The following is a 24,253-nucleotide window of genomic DNA, read 5'->3' as shown; positions in this document are numbered from 1 at the left end:
ATGTGATACCTAAGCTTCTCTATGCAACAACAATGCCTGTGAGGAGCAAGAACATTTATTTTTACTTTGTAGCTGCAGGTGAAGTTTCATAGAGTTCAGCCAGCATGTCCAAGGTCACCTGGTCAAGATGGGGACATGAATCTGTATGATTCCAAAGGTTAGGCTATTTCTGTTTCATTAGGATTCTTTCCTGAGGGTGGACATTTTTAAGTAAAGAGCTCTTTTAAACAATATTAGCCTATTAACACAGAAAGTCAAAGTCATATTTATTTGTTAAGAAATCTCAATAAATAAAACATTAGTATTAATAAACATGGGTAAGTGTAATAGTTTCTGGTGACATGTAGAAAAATTGTTTTGTTTTCTTAATAAAGTAATTATGTCTCTGTTTATTTTATAGAGTTAGCATCCAAATTCAGTGTTTTCAACTTTATTATGTATAGCCTGTCAGCCTTTTCAAATAGCACTTGAGCTGGTCAGCAGCATATGTCCAAACGTGTTGACTCCTCTGTAGAGGTCAGGAAATAAAAGGCTCATTAGAATAGAAAATTCTGTGATGGAGCTGGAGTCAAGGCCCCCAGTCTTTCTGAACTCATCCAAAGTAAAGAGTTCTACCTTCATATCTCTTACACCTGGTGAGAGATCTGAGGTGCAGGTCAGACACAGCCTGAGATGACAGACACACCTGACCCTCCTTTAGCAGGGATCTTGGTCTGTCTTGGAAAGATCCTGAGAACCTCTTTGGAAACATTTTCTGAGCACTCCCACATCCAGACGATAGCTAAACTTTCTATACGAAGTGGACATTGGTTTGGTAACAGAAGTCAGAGGTAAAGTGATTACAGCCTGAGATTATTGTAATAAATAAGCAAGTAGCTCAATTCAGATCTTCCCATTCTGAAACATCTTACTTATGTGTAGTTTCTTGTGTTGCTTAGCACTCCTTGCAGCTTTGTAAAGGCATGCAGCATATCCAGAATTGATTTTACCTTTTGGCTGCCTCTGGATTTTGTTTTTTCCTTTCCTCACGAGGTCAGAGCGGACCCTTGGATATTAATAGTGTCAATCATGAAGTCTTAATTAGCTTGTTTGTTAAGGTTTGAATGTTTTATTCATCATTGAGGTAGAAATTTTGATGGCAGCTGGTGGAATAACAGATTTGGGCCTTCAGTTCCACTCAATCTTAAGATCTTGATAGTTGAGTTTTCAGTAAAAATGTAAGCCAGGGTTATAGATTCAGTTTGTTTCAAATGTAACAAAGAAGTTGAACAGTGCTTATGTAGAAATCCACTGGCATTAGTTCAGAGGACATAAGAATCCTCACTATCCTTCCTTTTCCTTTTGTGAATAAAAAATTTCCACAAAATCCATTTGTGAAAATAGCCCTAAAATCTTTAAATACTTTCTCATAATCATTGCCCACAAGTAACCTACCCATAGGCAATCAACTAATTTTGAGGTGGTCACTGAATACAAACTTGTCCTTGAGGCTGTTCCAGGCAAGGCATTGTGGGGAATTCAGAGTAACCCTAATATCAGATTGTACCTTGAGAACAGCTATACTTACTGAGACTGTGTTACCTAAAACAATGCCTGGCACATAGGTAAAACACACATCCAGACAATATACCCACCTCAAAGAAGTTTAAAAATTAGCAATCGCTAATAAGGCAATCTTAGTTCCATACTTGTCTGGTCATACCCGACACTGTAATAGAAATTTGTTATAAGATAGTAAGGGTGCTGTCAAAGAAAGTTCCATAGAGGAGATGGACAGGAACTTATGCCTTGAGTCTATTTAGGGTAAATAGAGGGAAACAGACTGAGCTTTCCAGTTGACAACAACATAAAGAAAATCTTGGAAATGAGCACTGATGTTTTTTCCTTCATGGAACCAACCTTTCAAATTACCTGCCAAGCTTAAGTGTTTTAAAAATAAATCCAGTACTTATGTGGTGGATCAATCTTTTTAAAACAATGCAATTCTTTATTAAATATGGTCACTGCTGAATAGGAGATTCTGAAAGGTCACCTTAGTTCCCCTTCACAAAAATAATCTATCAAACTGTTCAAAAACTCTATTTTGATGCTATCTGCCTGATGCTAGCAAGAGGACTCACAATTATCTGATGCCGTGTGTGGATTTACCATGTTTCTGACTGTCATTCAGGAGAAGTGTTCTTAGGATGTGATATAAGAACAGGTGGGGACGCCAGAAAAGTAGAGCTCTGGTTCCGTTCAGGTGCAGTGTAGACAGGTTCAAGTATGGACGAGATGCCTCTGGAAGGTCAACCTAGCTTATCACTGTGATCCACTGTGTTTATTGCCCATTCTCTCAAATCAGGAGACCATAAGTTTATGCCATGTATGTTTTGCCCACCTCCACTTCTCTCTTCCTGCCTCCCACTACCAGTGACCGCTGGGGAGCAAGCAACAGAAACGACTTAAACCTGCTCACTTTATTGCATACCCTCTTACATTTCAGCTCTGATGGCAGCTGGCATCCTGATTTGGAAAATAAAGGTGGGGTTAGGATCTCAGGCTTTGTGGTTCTAGGTGTTGTGTCACCAATACTCGAGAGAGTAGAGTGATGAGAGGAATGGTACTATTGTAATGGGAGTCCCAGCTTGCACACACCTTACCCAGGTGTAGGGACAAAGTCTGACTTCCAGCAGTACCCCCTAAACGCAAATTTAGGATTTGTTTCCCCCCCCCTTTTTTTTTGCCTCATTCCAGCCCAATTTGTTCCTAGTCTCACAGGATAAATTCAGACAAAAGGACATAAGAACGTTTACAAAGCAACAAACTAATTTATTGCAAATTGTATTTGTTAAAGGAAATAGCCAAGTTCAGTAAACCTAACAGGAGAGGGCAAACTCAAGAGCTATCACCTGTGGTGCATTTCATAGAGTAAAGGGCTGCCCTCATGCAATTGATAAGCTGTGTTGACAAGTCAAGACCCTCATTATGGGTTGTGCTGCTGAACGACACATTCCAATCTTTCTTTTTCTGAATAGATGACGGAGTAATCTGTACATTCCTCATTACAAGCCGTTTCTAATACTGAGTGACAAGTGCCACCTGCTGGCCAAATAAAGCGTTTCCCCTTTCACTGCGTCACTTGATTGCCTGGCTGCTAATTGGCAAATTAACTGGATAATTGTTATTCTGTTTTTCAGTGTATCCAGACAATAACTTAAAAACCTTACAGTGAGTTATAAAACCAACACCTGTGCATTTGAGGACTTTCTCAGTTTTGAGTCACAATTAGATTTCTCTTCTGCCTTCCATTGTATGACGAGGATGACTGTGCACACAGATTGTAGTTTTAGTCACATTTCATTCAGGATTTTTTTGGTACTACTTAAAATGCATTTGATACTCCTCATCCCAATGAAAAGACAGATCATAACTTCATTTCCTGAATTAAATTACACTATATTGACCCCCATTGAATCGAGGTAATGTTACCAAGTATATATTTGTATAATCAGTTTGTGCAGAGAATACCTTATTGCTTAGGTATCCTCTAGGCCTTTCTGAGTTAATAGTTCCTAATTAATATTAAGTTGTTATTCCAGTGTTCAGGCTCTAATCTGACACGCCTTGCCTTTCTAGCTTCACTTTCTTCCACTCTGCATGGTGCTTTTCTGAGCTGCTTTGTGTCCACACACCCCCACACCCCCACCCCACTCCCACCCCGTGATCTCCACTTCTACTCTGAGTGCCTTTGTCCCCACCATTCTTGTCTGTCCTGGCTTCTGGTCCTCCCCAGTCCCTCAAGATCCAAAACCAAAATGCCAAACCCTTACGAAATCTTCTATTTTCCTGTCTGAAAAAACATTTCCTTCCTTTCAATTCTCTTCGTCCTGTGTATGCCCTTCGTAGAGCATGTTTTTACCTTCTACCTGGTATATTATGGCTACTTATGTATCCAGTCCATCTCCTACATTAGACTATAATGGCCCTTTCTTTGAAAATAAAGAATGATTTGGTGGGGGGTGGTGTACTGGGGATTGAACTCAGGGACACTGGGTCAGTGAGCCCTATTTTGTATTTTACTTAGAGACAGGGTCTCACTGAGTTGCTTAGTGCCTCACTTTTGCTGAGGCTGGCTTTGAACTGAGATCCTCCTGCCTTAAACTCCCGAGCCACTGGGATTATAGATGTGTGCTACTGTGCCTGACAAGAATGATTTTTTATTCATCTGGGTATTCTCATCAGAACATAGGCCAGGATTTTTCATGTAATACGATTGACCAAACAATGAATGAAGGGTGGAAGGAACACTTTGGTTCATAAAAAATTTGCTTCACAAGACAAACAATTTTTACTTGATCAGATTGGCTGACTATAGGTTGAAACTTACTGACTTTTGCATATATTATTGGAAACCAAAATGTTCTTACATTTGTTCACAATAAAAGAGTTATGTTTGGGATTACAGAGGCTGAATTTGGATTTCATTTGTTATGTTCCCAGCCTTCCCATCAAATGAATATCCCTCATAAAATCCCATGCCTATGGAAAAGGAACTTCAGCAATAGCGTCTGATTCTTTTACAGTGCTTATATGGACTCACAAAAAGAAAAATGAAATGGTATAATCTAGCAATTCCCATGTCGGTTGTTTTAGCAGTAAAATGTAGAGCAAAGGCGGCTTGCTGAACTTTTAGCTGTGTGTTTCAAATTGAAATTGCATATTGAGTACAACTTTGTAATGAAGAATGTGAACACATTTTTCCATTTTAGAGTTTAATCTTTTTAATGCGTCATTATTGTGCAGGATGCCGAGATCTCCGATCTGTGTAACTATAGTGACAGATGCCTTTGAAAACATATTTATTCTTCCAGAGTACTTTTCAGCCTCCTTACATAAACTGCCATGATCTAAAATTTATGACACCAAAAGACCCTTGTCTAGCAACAGGCTATTATACTCATTTATAGTTGAAATATCTTACTTTATTACTCTTGCTACAAAGATCTCATTCCTCTGTGGTGATGCATTGCTTTCCCAAGAGGGATAATGCCTCTTGTGTTCACACTTGTGGGCCCTGGGTTCACGGCATACCAGATGAGATGGTAAAAGAACTGATGATGATTCATGAGTCCAGAAATCCCCCGAAGGCAAGCATCAGGTGCTGCTCCTCTTCTCTGTGCTTGCCTCCACATCTGGCTCCGCACTGGGCAAGTAAGTACTGAGCAGAAGCTGTTCCACTTCTCAGTTCGAATTGCTTGTCTCAATTCTTTCTTACTCATCCCTTCTCACGTAGTTGAGGTCACACTTCCTTGACAAAAGAGCATTTTTCGTTCACTAAAAGAAACCCAGACAGCCCCAGTGTTAGTGTGACATCACAGCAGCCTGGCTTTTGTGGCATGGTGTGGTTCGGGGAGCCCAAGATATTCTGTCTCTGGTTTCATAAGTCACCATTTTTTCCTGGAGGTGGGGATGAGGAATACTGTTCACTGTCTGCTCCTGCCTTTCATGGAAGTGACTGAACACTGCTGCTCAAGGCCAAAATGAGTCTGAGTCCAGAGGGGATGAGTCTGAGAAGGTCAGAAACAGCTTTGGCAGGGGCCCGCAGTCATGCCACAGTACATCCCTGTCTGCATGCCTCGCATTCCTGCTCACATCAACAGAGACAGAGAGCGGGGAGAGAGGTTCCGGTATGCTGCCTGAAATGGTTTTCACTGGAGAGAATATTGATTTGGATTTTAATGCAAATACATCTGTTTGATCTCTGCCCCACAAAAACTCCTGGAGCACTTGAACTATGTATCCAACCAATTCTCAGCGAGTGTGCATGCCAAGCAAGGAATCTCAGGCTCCCTGGTATCCTGGACGTACTTCAGGGCCTGTTTTCTGACTGCTGAGTAAAATACAGGTATTTGGCTTCCTTCCAAAGCAAGCTACTCCCCAGCATGCCTGTGTCCTCCCCCTCTGAGCTTGAATCTTTTTTTGGGGGGGTTATTAATATATTTTTTTATTGGTTGTTCAAAACATTACAAAGCTCTTGACATATCATATTTCATACATTAGATTCAAGTGGGTTATGAACTCCCATTTTTACCCCAAATACAGATTGCAGAATCACGTCGGTTACACACCCACATTTTTACATAATGCCATATTAGTAATTGTTGTATTCTGCTACCTTTCCTATCCTCTACTATCCCCCCTCCCCTCCCCTCCCATCTTCTCTCTCTACCCCATCTACTGTAATTCATCTCTCCTTGTTTTTTTTTCCCATTCCCCTCACAACCTCTTATATGTAATTTTGTATAACAATGAGGGTCTCCTTCCATTTCTATGCAATTTCCCTTTTCTCTCCCTTTCCCTCCCACTTCATGTCTCTGTTTAATGTTAATCTTTTCCTCCTGCTCTTCCTCTCTGTTCTGTTCTTAGTTGCTCTCATTATATCAAAGAAGACATTTGGCATTTGTTTTTTAGGGATTGGCTAGCTTCACTTAGCATAATCTGCTCTAGTGCCATCCATTTCCCTGCAAATTCCATGATTTTGTCATTTTTTAGTGCTGCGTAGTACTCCATTGTGTATAAATGCCACATTTTTTTTTATCCATTCATCTATTGAAGGGCATCTGGGTTGGTTCCACAGTCTAGCTATTGTGTGAGCTTGAATCTTGTTTGTCCTAATTTCTCCTCTTACTCAGGACCCAGCTTTGCATTTTGAATTCATTTCAGGAAAGTGGACTTCATGGTTTCTGTTTCAGTTTTGAACTTAAACCCCTTACATCACATCCCTGACTTACCATTGTTAAATCTTTGTCTCCTGGTAATATATGGTTCCTTCCTCTGGCCCAACTCTATAGGACTAAGTGAAATTAAAAACTCAGGTCCTGTTTTCCACCTTGAATTTTGCTGATGTGTGTTTAAGACTCCCATTCCTTTGGCTGGTCTTCCCTGACCAGCTCCAGCCTCCTATGCAGGTGGGAAGACTTCGGACAAATGAGAGGTTTTCATACACCCCTAGAGAATAGGCCAGTGTTCGTCCATGACCTTTGCTCTACAGTGGTCTAGAATCATCTTTCTCCTGTTCAATAGAATCTCAAGAAGGCCCTCTAGATATGAGCTAAGACCACTGTTAATAATTCCTAGCATTTGAAGATAACTAAGTATTGTTTAAATACTTCAGAACCAGGGCAAATCTAAGTCTGGTTTTTGTAGTCTTTTTTATCATCTTGGGGACCACTATTTAAAAAAAAAAAAACATAGCATTATAAATACAAAGTTGTGCTAGGATCATGAAAGAAGTTCATCTAGGGGAGGGGTACTGAAGTTCAACTTCATTTGCTTCATGTTGCATCTGCCATTTGTTTCTAAATATGTAATACAATTTGATTGCCATGGGATATTTTAATGTACAAAGCAAAGACTTATCGTAATTATAATTCCCTTTCTTCTTTCCAGTTTCTCCCTCAAGATTTCCATAATTCTGTATATTTTTGGTGAATTCTAAAACTACCTGAATGATTATTATCACTCGACTTGTCACATAGATGGAGGAGCTTAAATGAGAAGGCTGAATGGAAGCACTAAATACTAGCACTTAGAATGTGACCCTGTAAAAGGTGCTCTAAATGTACTGACTTATTTTATACTGATGATGGTCATATGGTTGTTTGATTCCTGTTTTATAAATGAGGAAGCTGAGACACAGGGAAGTAATTTGCCAAAGACAGAGTTAGGAACTGCAGAGCCCTGATTTCAACAAGTGCACTCTGACTCCAGACCCAGCCCTCCTGCATTAAACTCTATTTCCTCTCTGGATAAGATCACATAAACAACTCAGAATAAAGGTAGATTTTACACATATGTTTAATTTTAATTCACAGCTGTTTAAACTACTGTGTTATTCTTTGTTCACTTCAGATTGATACTTTTTCTGGGTAGGGAAAATTGAAAACAGCTAATACTAATCATAATTTTTTTTGAGGAATTCTGTGAATAGTAGGCAGATTTGGAGAGCAGAGTGGTCACTTTGGAAAGCTGTGCAGAAGGAGTGATGTTCAGGTGCTCATTGAAGGAGGAAGAAGTTGCAGAAGGCAGAGACAGCATTGGCCTGGTGTCAGGGTACCTGGTTTCAGGTCCTGACTGTGTAGTGTATAAGTTGAGTGACCTCAGGTCTGTCTAAAGTGTCTAGTCCTCCATCATTAAATCACCCCCACCCCCAGCTCTGTAGAAAAAAAGAGGATTAGGCTAGACACTTGCAAGGACCCACCCAAATTTTAGAACCTATGAGCACTGGTTGCGCATCTCCTGTCCTAAGCTATTATTTTAAAAATATCTATAGTTATTAGTATTATTTTGAATGCAAATGTGAGAATAATGGAGCAGGGCAGATTGTTATTTAATTATAGTACATAATTATGTGGATTCCCCTTTGCTTTAGTTCTTACCTCTAGGGTAAAGGATGCATGGAAGTAAAACCAGATGTCCTCCTGCATATGTACTGGAGTTTGTATTATAGGCAAGGAATTCTGAAAGAAAAAGAAAATTGAACCTGGGCAATTATATAGGACAGTGGCAGCCATTGTCCTTGCACTATGTTGCTCTTTGGGAAGGAGCCTGGGCTTTTACCCTTATTATTTGGAGTAAAAATAAGTTTTTCCAGGGTGAGATAAGACCAGCTTCTGCAGCTTTACAGCAAAGGTGCATCTCTATGGTCCCAGATCCCATCCCTCCCTTAGAATGTAAGCACACCCTCCAGAGACCACTGTCCCCAGGGAAGTCCCCCAGGTGCTGTCTCACTGATAATCAGTCATACATTAAGTTCCAGGATTCATTCCTTTTAGCCCAGGTCTCAAGTTCAGTAAAATGGAATCAGAAAGTATTAACTGCAGAAACATAAAAGTATTCTCTCTATAGTCCCACACAGCATGGATATAGAATTAGAAAGGAGAATCTCCAAGGCTGTGAATCCAAGATTATTGGACCATCTGTTTAAGAACAACTTCACATGTTTGTAGAAAAGCAGATTCCTGGATCTACACCACATGGACTGAACAAAGATCTCTAGAGCTGCAATTTCAAAATCCGGATTTCTGCCTCTTTCTCTAAATCGTTCACCACAGATATTTCCCTTTCATTTCTGGCTAAAGGATTCCTCAGTTTTTCCTGCTCCAGAGACAGTTCAGTTTATGCAGCTTTCACTGATTCAGTTTGAGATTTATAGGTCTTTTTGAACCTGTAAAGAAATGTAATAGTTTTGTTGAAAGAGTTTATGACAGTCATTTAAAAATAACAGTGATATTTGCAAAATTTCCAGGGTAATTATTCTTTTTTGATATCTGAAAAGATGATGATGATGATAAAAAAGACACTATCATTAGTAAACAGCTACTCATTAAGTAACTGAGACAGAATTTGAAGTAGATTAACTGTTGACAGATTTCTATTTTGCAAAATGCAATCAAAGATGTAAAAATGCATTCCTCAAATTTAAAAATGTGATTTTTTAAAAAAACTGCATGTTAAAAATTATAGGCCAACCCCCAAACCAATGCTGAATATCATCATCTATTAGCAGAAATATACTTTAGACGAAAACTCCATTTCTAATTGGAATCAAAGAGCAAATTTTTAGGTAAACTTTTTAACTTTTTTTTAGGTCAACTTCATACACTACACTTAACATGCAAATTTATTTTAGTGCACTAATTGTATATGTATTCCTATGTCCTATGTCAACAGAAGGTGTTTCAATTTAAAAAAAAAAAACCTTTTTTTTTTTAACATTTTGCTTTGGTCTGTTGTCTTCCGTTCTGCTGCATTATTTAGTTAAGTATGCAAATATGTTTTTACTATTAATATCTGGGCTTTGTGCTAAATCCATTTGGGTTTTATAACTTAAAGGTTCTCATTTAGACCACTTAAACATAAATTTTAGTACTGGTAAACACTGAGAAGTATCATATTATCTGATCAGACAGTGGAAGAAAAATGTATTGTCATTAGGAAAAATAAAAAAAGGAAAATGTAATCTATCATTACCACCAGCTAATCCATTCAAGTGGATTAGTTCACTGATTGTGTTAAGGCTCTCATAACCCAATCGTTTCACCTCTGAACTCTCTTGCATTGTCTCACACTTGAGTTTTGGGAGGACACCTTATATCTAAACCATAAAAAGGGTATGAAGAAGCTCTATAAGTACTAAAAGAGAAAGAATGCTAGGAAATATCTTTAAGTGAAAAAGTAGGGTGTGGACTGTGTACATAATACACTATCATTTTTCCCTACCCCCAAAGAGGGGAAATTTACATGTAAGTACACATATAAGTATATAATGTATAAACAAATCTCTGGAAAGATAAACTAGAAAGTGGTAGCAGTGGTTATGTGTTGGTGGACTATGAGCTGGGGAAATGCAAAACACAGTGGTAAGGAAATTTCTTTTTAATGTACTTTTAAAATGTTGTCCCAATGTAAATATGTTATCTACATAAACATCTAAAAAGGAAAAATGGCATGAGGGCATAGATGATAAACAGTTAATTCTCTCTTGGGCAACTGGGGTAAGTACTTGGGGTGGATCATTTTTAAACTGAGATTTAAAGAGCGAGTGGAATTTGGCAAGAGGACAGGCTTGTTAAGGCCAACCCAGGACGAGGAAATAGATTATCCAGAGGCAGGACAGCATGAAAGTGGGCTGTGAAAATGTAATTGGGCCTTCAGTGCATGAGGGCAACATGGTGGAGGTGGATGGGGGATGACTCAGAAGAGGATTTCGAAAGCCCACCTGCAGCTGTTTGAAAACAGTTCGTGTGTTATGCCAGGTGCTGTTAGTTCCACTCAGTAACCCTGCACTGACTGTGTATGCCATTCCTTGTACTATAGAGTAAGTCTCTACCCTCCAGGCTTGTGGTACTCCATCCTGACTGTACATTAGAATCCTTTGGAGAACATGTGGAAGGACTGAGCCAGGCCCCACCCCACATAATTAAATGAAAGTTTCTGATTGTAAGGACATGGCATTGTTTTTCTTTTTTAAAGGCTTATCAGATGATTCTGATAACATGCATCCAATTTTGAGAATGCTGCTCTTCTCCGCCATTCTCCATCTTCTCTATCATCCTCTTTATTTTAATGAAAGGAATAACATGGTATATAAAATGGTTGTGGCATGGGGCTAGAGAAATCACTGAACTGGAAGCAGGAAAGGAGGTGATAGGCCTTTAGAAAGGGTGTTGACTTGAGGTTACTGAAAGATTTTGAATTTATAAAAGACTTAAGTGCCGAAATTCACTGATTAGGTATGGGGTGTTGTCTTGATGAACCAAGACAAACTGGGGCCTCTAGTGTGGTTGTCTCAGTGTTTGGTGATGCTGTTAATCAAGAGGAAAGTCAAATTAGGAAGTACTGATTGGGGTGAGTGCATATGCAGAGGTGATATAATGAATTCCGTTTGGAAGTATTGCCTTGAAGCTACCTGCAGGTGTAAGGTACCACTAAGAGGCATTTGAATCTAAGAACACAGAAAAAGACACCATTTCAAAATCTATACAGGCAAACTGCATCAGAAAATTTTTCAACAGAGCATATCCAAACCTTAATTAGAAGTAGGACTCCAATTTATGAGGTAAGGTACTTACAAGAGGAGGTCAATGGTCTCTCCTGGAGAATCTGGACATGGAGCTGGACACCAAGATGAAGTTTGTGGCCCAGGAAAGGACCAGGGGCATGTCAGAAAGGAAGTACAAGCAGACACCTAACTAGAATCTCACAAGAGCAGAGGACCTGGGCCCAGAGGGCAGGGTCTGCACTACTCCTACTCCTGCACTACTCTTCTGTGTGTTTTATTAATATCTGATCATCTTAGGGCCATGATGATCACATCCAAATATTTAAAAGGAGTTCCTTTTTTGGAGAGGGCAACTACCTGCCTGTTCCCTAGCTGTGCTTCAGAGTACAGGGCAAACAATGGATGTTGAAGATACAGCAGCATTTCTGTTAGTAGGAAAACAGGTAGAGTCAGTTTACCCTCTGGAGTCCATTGAATCTCAGATCCAGATCTCTGAGCCAGAGAGAGCTGCTGTCAGAGGTCAGGAGTCACTACAGACCCTGGGTCCTACAGGTGGGGAACAGAGGGTCTCAACAGAGGGAAGACAAGGGATGCAGAGGCTGGACAGAGGGGGAGTTTCACACAGATACCCCAAAGTTACTCACAAGACATTTAACCTTCAATGTTTGAACAAACCATCTGATTGTTTTATAATAGTCATTACTAATCAGGACAGCGTTGCAGTACATCTAAAGTGTTACAGGTGGGGTGTGTATCTTGACACTTCTTTCACAAATAAGAAATACTGAATTACTGTAATAAGCCAATTGAAAGTTATTTTTACTTAAATCTGTCTTATTGATTTTTCCCCCATAAAAGCTTAGATTTATACCAGCGAGTAGGATTGCTGAGTTCACTCCCACCTGCCTTACTTCAACACTTAAGGTGAGTACTTAAAGTAGGTGAGAGTCACTTTTTGTCATATTTTCCTTGTGAAAGATGAGTCTTATCAAGGGCCAAATGTTATGGTTTATGAGATTCAGAGAGTGAAGCACTTAGATTTAATGCCATTGTTTGTTTTTTTTAAGAGTGATATCTGTTTATTAGGGGAAACTTACAAAATAAAACATAAACAAAATTTAAGTCACCAATAATTTTACTGCCTGAGCATGATGATCATTTTAAATATTTTAATGTATTTCTTTCCAAGATTGTGTGTGTACGTGTGCATGCGGGGGGGGGGGGAGGCGGGGGGGGGAGGAGGAGGAGAAAGAGAGATTCAGTCCATGGATGTACATTTGTTTAGAAATTTGTTGTATATATTGTATGCACAATTCCTACGTTCTTTCTTGTATTTGCTAAATGTCATATAGTATCATATTTCTCAAATGTCTATTATCTAAAATTTAAAATTCAGAGAACATTTTGAACCTTAGAGCTTCTTTAAGAAAAAACATTTATTTTTTTTATTTTTATTTATTTTATTTTATTTATTTATTTTTATTTATTTTTATTTTTTTAAAATTTTATTATTTTTTTATTGGTTGTTCACAACATTACAAAGCTCTTGACATATCATATTTCATACATTAGATTGAAGTGGGTTATGAACTCCCAATTTTACCCCAAATGCAGATTGCAGAATCACGTCGGTTACACATCCACAATTTTACATAATGCCCTATTAGTAATTGTTGTATTCTGCTACCTTTCCTATCCCCTACTAAGAAAAAACATTTATAAAGTCTTAGAGCCTCTTAGTCTTATCAGCCACACACACACACAAATATACAAAAAACTCTTTGCAATTTTAATTATTAATATTTCTAAACAGGCAGGTGATGAGATTGAGAAGCCCCAGCCAACCTTTAAATAGATAGATAGATAGATAGATGCAAATATTTATGTCTTTGGTTTCTTCACTATTCAAGTTAAAAATTGGAAACTTGTTGCAGAGTGTCTTTTTTTTTTCTGTTTTCTTTATTTGCTTCTTCTGCTTCAGTATCAAGGAGTCAGGAACTGATAGAGTGTTTTAATACAAACTCACAATACAATTCCTTTTATAGGAATTTTCTTAAAATCACTACATAGCTAAATTGCACAACCAGGCTCAGAATCTACTGACTTTACTTATACTAAATTATCATCATAGTCTGAGAGTTAGATCAGGAACAGGATTTTCCTGAAGTGGAGAACAGGAAAAATCATTTGCAAGTGACTGGCCATGAGAAATAAGTTCCTAATGTGTTGGCAAAATATTAATAAAAAACCTACAATAATAATATAATCTCATGCCTTAAGATTTTACCTAAATATAAACAAAGTAGTATATACAACTGTAATGCGACTTTACCAAGTGTGGGTGGTTTATATGAAGGAAAACGAGAGCTGAACACTTACTTGAGCCCTCCCACTGTTGAGGAGAGGGTTCACTAAGCAGTAGTGGGTAATGACACACTTAGAAACTCTACAGTGTCCCTCGTGCTACACTCTTTAGTCTTCTACTCGTTACTTTTGGCTTCTTATAGGAGAGAACAAACTCTCAGGAGCAGGCACATATAGACTAGTTCTCTCAGCAAGTGTGTCCTCCATTGGTTGAAGCCACAGCCAGGAAGGTGCAAGAAGCAGGATGTGAGATGGAATAGGGATGGGGACCGTCTTGCATGCACCAGGGAGCCAACAGCAAGTAAATCTTTGTGGGAGAAAGTCAGAATGTAGTATGCTCTCCATCTGAGGTCTTCTGCAGCCTCAAAATCAGACCTCCTGGCTCAGCCCTGCTCTGCAGCTATTTCTGAGTCAAATTCTTAATGAGTCATTACAGCAGTGTACACCTGCTAAAGTTGACTAAGCCTTTGATTTTTAAATGCTTTGTTAGCCACAAGAAATATCACCTACTGTAATATTAGGGAAATGGCAATTGATTATAAAGAAGCTGGCTACCAAAAAAATAAAAACATGCTTTTTGTTCTTCAAGGAAAATACCAAAACTCAGAAAATCAGACCTTCAGGTGTTGATTTGAAGCATGAATCTCTTTCACCCATTGAGCTTTCAGTCGGACAAAGAAGCCAAAAAAGAAACACAGAACAAACAGACTCTGATGTGGAGTATGTTTCGGATTATAAAATTATGAAAATGTCTGTGCAAAAGAAGATGAAACCCCTACAGCAGAGACATACGGTGCCAGAAAACATCCAACTAGCTGAGCGATCTCAGGTATTTTTTTCTTTTTTTCTTATTCATAAAATGGATAACAATTCACTTGTTCTGGAAATAGCATTAGCTAAAGGTTTTTGCTTCATTTTCACATTTTTTAAAGCAGTCTAATTATAGGATATACATTGCAATCTGCGATTTCTGGACAGGGTCCCAATTTCTTTTTTTTCCCTCCTGTATTCTCTGTTTTGGGAGAAAAGTCAGGTTGTTAATATCAGCACAATGTCTGGAGAACTCAGCCAAGTGGAGGCCCCCAAAGAATGCCTGGGTGGGCAAAGGATTGTAGATCTCTATTTAAGAAAGAAATATTCATATAGAACAAACCTTAAGTTTTAGGATTTTGCATTCAAAACATTATAGGAAAAATGCTTAGCTAAAACATATAGGTTGTTAATCCTGTAGTCTAGGTTCTAGGAAATGCAGTATTACCAGGTACAATAGCATGGACCTATAATCCCAGCAACTTGAAGAATTTAGGAAGGAGGATTACGGGTTTGAGGCCAACCTGGGCAACCCAGAGAGACTCTGTATCAAAAATTTTTTAAAGAGCTGGAATGTAGCTCTGTGGTAGAATGCCCCTGGGTTCAATCTGAAAGGAAGGAAGGTAGGAAGGAAGGAAGGAAGGAAGGGAGGGAGGGAGGGAGGGAAGAGAGGAAAGGAGGGAGGGGGAAGGGAGGGAGGGAGAGAGGGTTATAAGGTCAATTTACAACTGTGTTGCTACTGATTTTAACAATTGTACCTCCCCAGAATTCCTCTGTTTTTACATGAGCTTGTTTCTTTTAGAATAATCACAATACATTCATTCTTACAACGTTACTATTATTTAATTCACTTTTGAGAATTTCCCCTAAGATTCTGTTTATAACAATAATAATGCCTACAATCAAATAGGCATTTACCCTGTGATCTTTCAGTGCTGAAAGATTATAAACATTATCTTACTAATTTTCATTTTGTATCTTTCATAAGCCAAAATTTATTGTCTAGGTTATCTACCTTGTTTATCAATTTTGGCTTCTAATGCCTTTTAACTGTTTCCAGAATTTAAATTCACCCATAAAGGGCGGCTATGGGCCACCATGGCAGATACATGAATTGCCATAGGTTCACACAAATTGCCGTAGGCTCTCTGAAAACAGTGTAAATTTATCTGATAAGAAAATATCTACTGAGCTTCTGCCCTGGGTGGACACAGCATTAGGCACGGTGGGAGACAAGATATTTTGGGCATGGTTCTTTCAAAAGGAATTATTTTTGAACAATAGTTACTTTAATATCTCACACATTCCTTTGTACTGTCTTTTGGCAAATAGTGTGCAGACTCTTTTTTGAAAATCTTTAGTGAAAATCTTTACCCCCTGAAGAAGTCTTTTCTTATTCTCTTTTTGAGTAGCTCATCCTCTTAAAATATTTGAAATCCATTTCCCTGTAATTTGGAATTTTTGGTCGTTCATCTTTCTTGAAACTATAGGAGCCAAGCTGAACTTGTTTATCTATAGAATTTTATTTTTTCTGTGACTCTGAATTATCTGTCATATTTGAATATGTGGGTTCATACAGTCAGTAGGTATTTATTTACTCAGTCCTTGCTGTGTTCAAAGTACTACATGTTTATAATAGAAAAGGTGGTTTAATCGTATCTCCTTTAACCTTGAATTCCAGAAAAACTCATTAGCTGTGTATTTAAAGATCTTGGTATTTGGGAGCTTATTTTGTACACATATTGTATGTTTTAAAAACACATAATAGATTGAGAAGTAGAGAGTTTGCCCAAGTATTAAAACAACACACTTTGGACTTTAGATAGAGAGATTAACTTAGTCTAGATATATATATATACATACACATATGTAAAACTACACAAAGTAAATACATTTCCATGGTGTATATACATGTATATTTATATACATACTTTGTGTACCTTTATGTATTTATTTATACACACATGTGATCTTATTATGTTCTACTCAGTGTATCACCTTGGAAGAGGGTTCAACTGTAAACAAAGCCACATATAGTTCTGACCCTCATCAAACACAGTCTGATGATAAAGACAAATAATTCAGTAATTATTTGAATTACAAATGTAAATTGCAACTGTGGCAGCAGAATCCCTGCCCACCCCCCCACCCCCAACCTCCCCCAAGATAAAGTCCCAGCCTGGCCTCAAACTGCTGGGCTCAAGTGATCCTCTTACCTCAGCCTCCCAGGTAGCTGGGACTAGAGGCATGTGCCACCATACCTATTTGTGGCAGTTTTTAGGACACAATAGCACAAATGCTAATAATGGGGGATTCAACTGTATCTGACAGGAGAGTGATAGCTTCCCAGAAAAAAAAAATGATTCCTAAGATTTTAGGATTGAATTCCAATTAAATTGGTATCAAAAGAGGAAGAACATTTCCAAACAATGCAAACAGCATTTGTTAAAGAGGGACACCATGATGAATACCAAGTGTTAAGACAGGCAGTGGCAGGACAGAGAGATGGAAAGGGGCTGTGGGAGGAGATGTTTAGGGAATAACTGAAACCATACAAGTCCTGTGGGCCTTGAGAAAGAGGATTTGCATCGATTCCCAAAGCAGTGGGAGACCATGGAGGAGCTTCATGCAGGGGAGTGGTTTTTTGACCATATTTTCCTTTAGAAAAGTTTGCTTTGGCTTAGTTAGGAAGTAAGGTTATTAGAGAGCAGAGGTGTTGAGAAAAGCACTCACATGCCATGCAGTCTTTTGACCCCTGCTTTGCCACCTAATAATAGACCTTAAGCCTGGGGCATTTCCTTACCAAGAGATAAAGAGCCCACACAGTGTGCTTTAGTCTTATCTCCTTGTGTGGGAATGTCCTTCTCTGTTGCAAGCCCAATGTATGCTCTCTGTTTAAGTGTTTGTTTCACAAGATCAACCCCACTGCTATATTTATCTTTTTTGGGGAGGAGAAGGGGCTACTGCATCAAGAAAGGAATTTGTGTAGGCAATTTCCCTGCCTTGGCTACCAGGGTTCCTACTGGCACAGGGGAATGATGCACACTACTGAAGCTAATTTTGCTCTCTCCTTTCTCTGTAAGTAAGACATTTTTTTTTTCCATTCAGAACTTGACTGCATTGTTTCCTTTGGAAATTCCAAAATGGAAAGTATTTAGAGTACTCGCAAGAGATTGACAACCAGTGCATGGTATTCTGCTTAAAATTTATGCTTAATAAGAGTCATTAGGGCAGAGCAGCTAGGAGGCTTTAATAGAGAAATAACAGTAGCACAGCCTAGGATGATGGTTGTTATGCTTTGTATGTGAAATGTCCCCCAAAAAGCTCGTGGGTGAGACAATGCAAGAAGGTATAGAGGACAAGTGACTGGATTATAAGAGCCTTAATCCAATTGGTGAATTAATACCCTGATGGGGATTAACTGAGTGGTAACCAAAGGCAGGTAGGTTGTGACTAGAAGAGGTGGTCCCTGGTCGGTGTGCCCTTGATGTATATAAATTTGTGTCTGGTGAGTCTCTCTCTGCTTCCTGATCATTATGTGAGCTCCTTCCCTCTATCAATTTCTTCCACCATGATGTCCTGCCTCATTTTGGGCTCTGAGGAATGGAGCCAGCTGTCTATGGGCTGAGACCTCTGAAACTATGAGCCCTCAAATGAACTTTTCCTCCTCTACAATTGTTCTCATCAGATCTTTTAGTCACAGCACTGAAAGAGCTGACTAAAACAATGGTGGTGGGTGTGGTTACACTGCCCCCCATCTTGGTGATACACTGGGTATAGAAGGTGAAGCAGAGGAATATGGCAGAAATGATCACAGATTTTTTTTTTTTTTTAGCTCTTTGAGCTGCTTGGGTAGTAATTACATCCATCAAAATAGGGATCCTTGAAGGCTTGTAGCTAGGAGCATGAATTCAGCTTACATAGTTTGAGACATCACATATTTGAATCTGGATGTCAGAGCTGAGGTTTTATTAGAAGGCCTGAACTTATAAGGTACTCAGATACACAAGTATCTGTGTGTGAGCGGGATTGAAGGGGAAGAAGAAAGAAGGACTAGTCAGAAACTTGGGGACTGGGGGACAGTTGTGCACAGATGGTTTTGGGAAAATCACCTGAGCAGTAAAGGAATTAAGAATTTGTTATATCATTGAAGCCAAGAGGGGAAAATAGTTCAAGAAGAGGCGGCCCAATGGACTAAATCCTTTAGAGAACCAACTCAGCTGGCCAAAGACCTAAAAAGGGTTGTTTGGCTTAATGACTTAGAAGCAATAAGAATGATTTCAGGAAAAAAAATTGTTGTTGATGAAGAGGTTGGAAACCAGATTAGAGAGCATTGATTAGTAAATGGGAGATGAAGAAACCGTTTGCATATCAATTCTTGGAAAGGTAAGCTGACATCACTTCAGAAGACAGACTATACTTATGAAAATCAAGCAGTGAGGTGGACAAATAAGGAGGCCATGAAATTCTTTATAAGTACTTACGCTAATTTTATCAGGTTAAACTGCAATTGAAGCAATTTTGGATTACTTGAGGATTACTTGCTCATCTCCTGTCCAATTAACACACTAGGTATTGCCCCTAACAGACAGAGGAGGTGCAGGAAACGAAACTTAATTCCTGTATGAGTCTAAGCAGCATGGCATTAGGAAGACATATGTGCTCCAAGTAAATCTTGCCAAGTGCTTCAAAAGTTTGATAAAAATGATTCTGGAATTAGTTAATATTTTGGCTTTTATGTATTACAGTTCAGGTCTATTAAGAGGAGTCATTCATGTGCATGGGCAAAAATGTAACAAGGAATCCTGCAATTATGTATAATTATAATGCACCAGTAAAAATACAGAACAAAAGACAAGTCATTAATTAGCTTATTGTTCTTCCTGGAGGATTGTTTTTATCACACCCTTGCTTTTCTCAGAAGGTTCCACTTTATTTATCTGAAATGACTTTCTCCCTGTTTCATGAAAATAGAACTTTCAGTAAAAATAATATGCTTATTGTTCCCTATATCTGCACCTTGTAATTCCTCTGAATTTTTCCCCAAGGCTGTTTGTAAGTTCCCTTCACTCAACAAACATATTAATCATTTTCTCTGAACCAGGTGCTGAAGACTCAGATATTAATCAGACACATCCCCCCACCCCACCCCAAGAAGCTGAGAGTCAACCTCTAGCCATTCTAATTAAGGGAGACCTTTTCCTGCATCATAAGTTCCCAACCTTTTCAAGTATGAAAATACTTTTTCAGTGTCACAAAATGACTACAGACATTCCACGTGATAGTAACGATTGATTAATAGCTATCTAGTTAGAGAAAACTATCGTAGATACTTTTAAATAAATGCTTATCTCATTTGTCTTAGCAACATCTACCCAAGTTTGAAAAACAATGTACATCCACACAAGATGTTATTCAGTGTATAATGGTAATTCATGCAGGCCTTGGCAAAATACTGTAGCAACTTTGATTCACTTTTGAGCTCTATGGTCTGTGTGACTCATATTTACCTGATTTGCCTTGTGACATTCTTTTTTTATTGTGTATTGTTAGTGAACTTTACATGTGTTTTTCTAAATTATATACATTTTAAGGACAAAGGTCAGAAATTGAGTCTTTGTTGTATATCCGAGGGATGTCATGAATCGTGAGTGAAGGTGGTTTAATGTGTGTCATTGCTTGATCCTAATCTTTGTACTTTTTCTGTTAATACTTTGCAATAGGCCTCTTCCGGGGAAATGAAAAGGAAACAGAGTCTCAACCTCACACAGGAATGTAAGGTGTTGAGTGAAATTCAAACCAGCGACAGTGATCCAGATATAATCCTGGTGAGATAAAATTTAGTGACTCAATGACACCTTGAAATTTTTTTACATTCATAAAGATGAGCAGGATCATTAGTGCCTCAAAGTCACCAAAACCTTTAGTTGAATAACCTAATTTTTAGATGAAGAAGTAAAACTCAGAAGAGTTGTTTGTCACTTTCCCAAGGCTGTGTATCTAATAGAGATAACTGGAACTTAGGCCTCCTGACCCCCTTGTCCCTGACCTCCTTTCTTTTCAATTATCATAGTGAGATAGGTTTTTAAAAATTTGTTCTTTTTAGTCACACATGTCAGTAGAAACTATTTTGACATATTTATACAACCACAGAGTATATTCTATTCTAACTGGGGTCTCAGTTTTGTGGATGTACACAATGTTGATTCACTGTGGTATATTCATATATATCCGTAGGAAAGTTATGTCAGATTCATTCCACTGTCTTTACTATTCCTATTCCCCCTCTCTTCCTTTCATTCCCCTTTTTCTAGTAGTCCAATTAACTTCTATTCCCCTCACCTTGTTATGGATTAGCATCCACATAAGGGAACATTCAATCTTTGGTTTTGGAGGCTTGGTTTATTTCACTTAGCTTGAGTATCTCCAGATCCATTCATTTACTGGCAAATGTCATAAAGTCATTCTTCTTTATGGCCGAGTAGTATTCCATTGTGTATATACCACATTTCTTTATACCACAATTTCTTTATCCATATTTCTGTTGAAGGACACCTAGGTTGGTTCTATTACTTAGCAATTGTGAATTGAGCTGCTGTGAACATTAATGTGGTTCTGTCACTGTAGTATGCTGATTTTAATTCCTTTGGCTATATACTGAGGAGTGATATAACTGGGTCATATGGTGGTTCTAATCCTAGTTTTTTGAGGAATCTCCATACTGCTTTCCAGAGTGATTGCACCAATTTACAGTCCCATCAGTAATCTATGTGTACCCTTTCCCCCACATCCTTACCAACATTTATTGTTATTTGCATTGGATATTGATAATTGCCCTTCTGATTGGAGTGAGGTAAAATATCAGTGCAGTTTTAATTTGCATTTCTCTAATTGCTGGAAATGCAGATGGTCGACAAATGTATGAAAAATGTTTAACATCTCTAGCAATTAGAGTTTTAATATACATTTGAATGTATAAAATTATATAGATGTATATAACTTGAAGGTTATCTCAAAACTTCATACCCCCAAATCCAAACCATACCTTTCTGTAATTCCAGCAAGTATAATTCTAAATTGATTTAAATTAGACCACTACCAAAAGTCCTGATGAGAGAAGTCCATTCAAGAAACATGGGCATGCTTTCCATTTGCTCCTCTAAAGAGTGTGTCCAGATTCTACCCTGATGGTTGATATCAAAGAGCCACATGTCCTGCCTAGTGTAGAGGTGCTGTGGCTTCACTGAGCCGAGGGTGTATAGGGAGAATCCATTCAAGGGCTGACCATATGAGAAGCACTCCACGTGAAGCCATGTGTAAGGTATTGTCTGTTGTTATATAGCACCATATGTGTGATGATAAAAACACTAACATGTCTTTACACATTAGAATTTAATGCCAGGAAAGATCTATTTGGTATATTATTTTGTTGGAGCATAAATTTTATTGCTGTATCTTTCTCTTTACCTCAATTGCTAAGAAGCTTACAGCTAAACTTTAACCTAGTGAAAATAGCTACAGTAGCCTAGATGGTTGCTATTTTTGACATAAGTCAAGAGTATTTATAAAAGAGCCTGACATCTTTGTGCATGTCTTTAGGTAAGGTACCTCAAGATGCTATTTAGAATTATGGATTAGGTTTCACTTACACTTGAGCCAATTAGGAACATATTATTGAACATATTATTTCTTCTGACTAGCCTAATTTCACCAACATCATTGTCACAGGGTACATGATATGACTCTCATGAACATCTTAGTTTTAGAATTTTCCATTGTAGAAAATTACAGACAGCTCTGTTAACTCCCGTGTGCCCATTCTCCAGGTTCCAACAGTGTTAGGCCCATATTAGTCTCATTTATCCATATTCCCTCCCTGTCCCCATTGCTCCCAAGAACTACATCATGTCATCTGAAAATTGTGATTGTCTTAAGAAGCCACTGGAAGGGATTTTGGAAAGGACTAGAAGTGATATTAACAATAAGAAAAACTATATACGGGATGGTTAGAAAGTAAACACCAAGTATTGCAAAAGGAAAAGAGTCAAGTCTTAATCAGAGGCTAGAGAAGAGGACAACACTGCCACTAGTATTGTAAAAAAGGCCACCGCTTTGAAGCAAAGATGCAGTGATACCTGTGAACATTACTAGTCATCCTTTTCATTACAGAATGTTTCAAGTCTTTGAGTATTTTTCATGTTGCCATTACTTTGTCATCCTCTAACCTTTGCACAGAGATTTCAGCAAGTGCTTTTTCATGAATTAGCTGTGACATGTATATTAAAAATATTGTTGTCTTTTTATGTAGCATTTCTGAAGTTCTTAGGTTACTTGTGGGTATGTGTGTGGTATATGATTTATTTATGTCTCTGTGATCTTAGCAGGAAGTCTTGCTTTCAAAATCATGACATCTAATTAATTTGGATAAACATGCATTATCCAGATGTGCATTGATTTCTCTGTAGGTAGAATAATTCAACTAGGAAATAATTACTTTGGAAAGCTTATCTGTCTATTAATGGGGGCTATGTCCATTGTCTTATTGGGGGGTCTTCCTCCTGCCCAGAGGATGTAAGCCACCCTAAAACTTAAAGTCTCAGATAATTAGTGAAGAACAAAACACAAAGAGAAATATATTTACAAAAGTGAAGCTCTTGATAAATCTAGTCCACATGGGTGCTGGAACTAGACAAAGGAAAGGTGGCTCAAAGGTTTATTTAAAGGGGTGCATCAAAGGCAGGGATAAGGTTTCAAGGGTGGAGTCTCACTTTGTGATGTCTTATAGTCAGCAGGTTGATTGAAATCTTGGCAGGTCACACCCATCTCAGCTGCTGTGTGGGATTTGGGGCAGAGCTTGAGCAGGAACTTCACCTGCATCAGGTGGGCAATCCCTGTGGGGGGGAGGGTGCTACAGGAAGTTCCCAATGCCAGATTTATTTTTTTTTCCAATGCCAGATTTATCCCTTCACTAAGCTATGATGAGCAACATAGTCCACACCCAACCCATGGATGGCTCGTGACAGTTTATACTTTCTTAAACTCAGAAATTTAAAGAGAGAGAGAGAGAGGTTCTTCTTAACACCTATCTTCCTTGGAGTGCATGGAGGGGTGTTCTACTTGCTGCCTGTTAAATTTGAAGAAGGAAAGCACTCAGTGCTAACAGGAGGTTGCCACTTAGGAAGAAAAATTATCTATAGCACAGAAGACACTCCTCCTACCCTCCAAAGCAATATTTATTATTTTGGTGAATTTACTGGGTTGGAATCCATGTTTTTATTTTTAGGTTTAATAGCCTCAGAAATAAGATATGTTCAGCATACCAAAGAAAGTCCAATTCACAGGGATGATTTTGCATTATCCCAACTCATGATGTATGATAGCGTAATGACAGTTTAGCCATTTAAAAGATAAATACAGCCTTCATTCAACTGGGCAGCACATATTGATTTAAGCTATACATTCTTTCCTTTATGCCAACCTTCATGGGCTTCCCAGTTACTCTCTGATGGTATTTGAATACTTAAAAGGCTTCCA

General features: G+C 38.4%; 1 protein-coding gene across 1 annotated transcript in view; it reads left to right on the top strand.

The window, feature by feature from the left end:
- MORC1 (MORC family CW-type zinc finger 1) overlaps positions 1-24,253 on the top strand; it is a gene marked incomplete at both ends in the record, with an annotated part of 157,963 nt that overhangs the window by 96,850 nt on the left and 36,860 nt on the right. The window contains 3 exons of the mRNA XM_081301955.1: positions 12,404-12,469; positions 14,499-14,738; positions 20,443-20,547. Coding sequence (XP_081158081.1) covers positions 12,404-12,469; positions 14,499-14,738; positions 20,443-20,547 — 411 coding nt within the window. The remainder of the gene's footprint in view (positions 1-12,403; positions 12,470-14,498; positions 14,739-20,442; positions 20,548-24,253) is intronic.

The sequence above is a fragment of the Spermophilus citellus genome (assembly GCF_964194105.1).
Source record: "Spermophilus citellus genome assembly, chromosome: 7".
Classification (NCBI taxonomy): Eukaryota; Metazoa; Chordata; class Mammalia; order Rodentia; family Sciuridae; genus Spermophilus; species Spermophilus citellus.
Note: the sequence above shows the minus strand (reverse complement) of the source record. Positions and strands in the feature narration are given on the sequence as shown.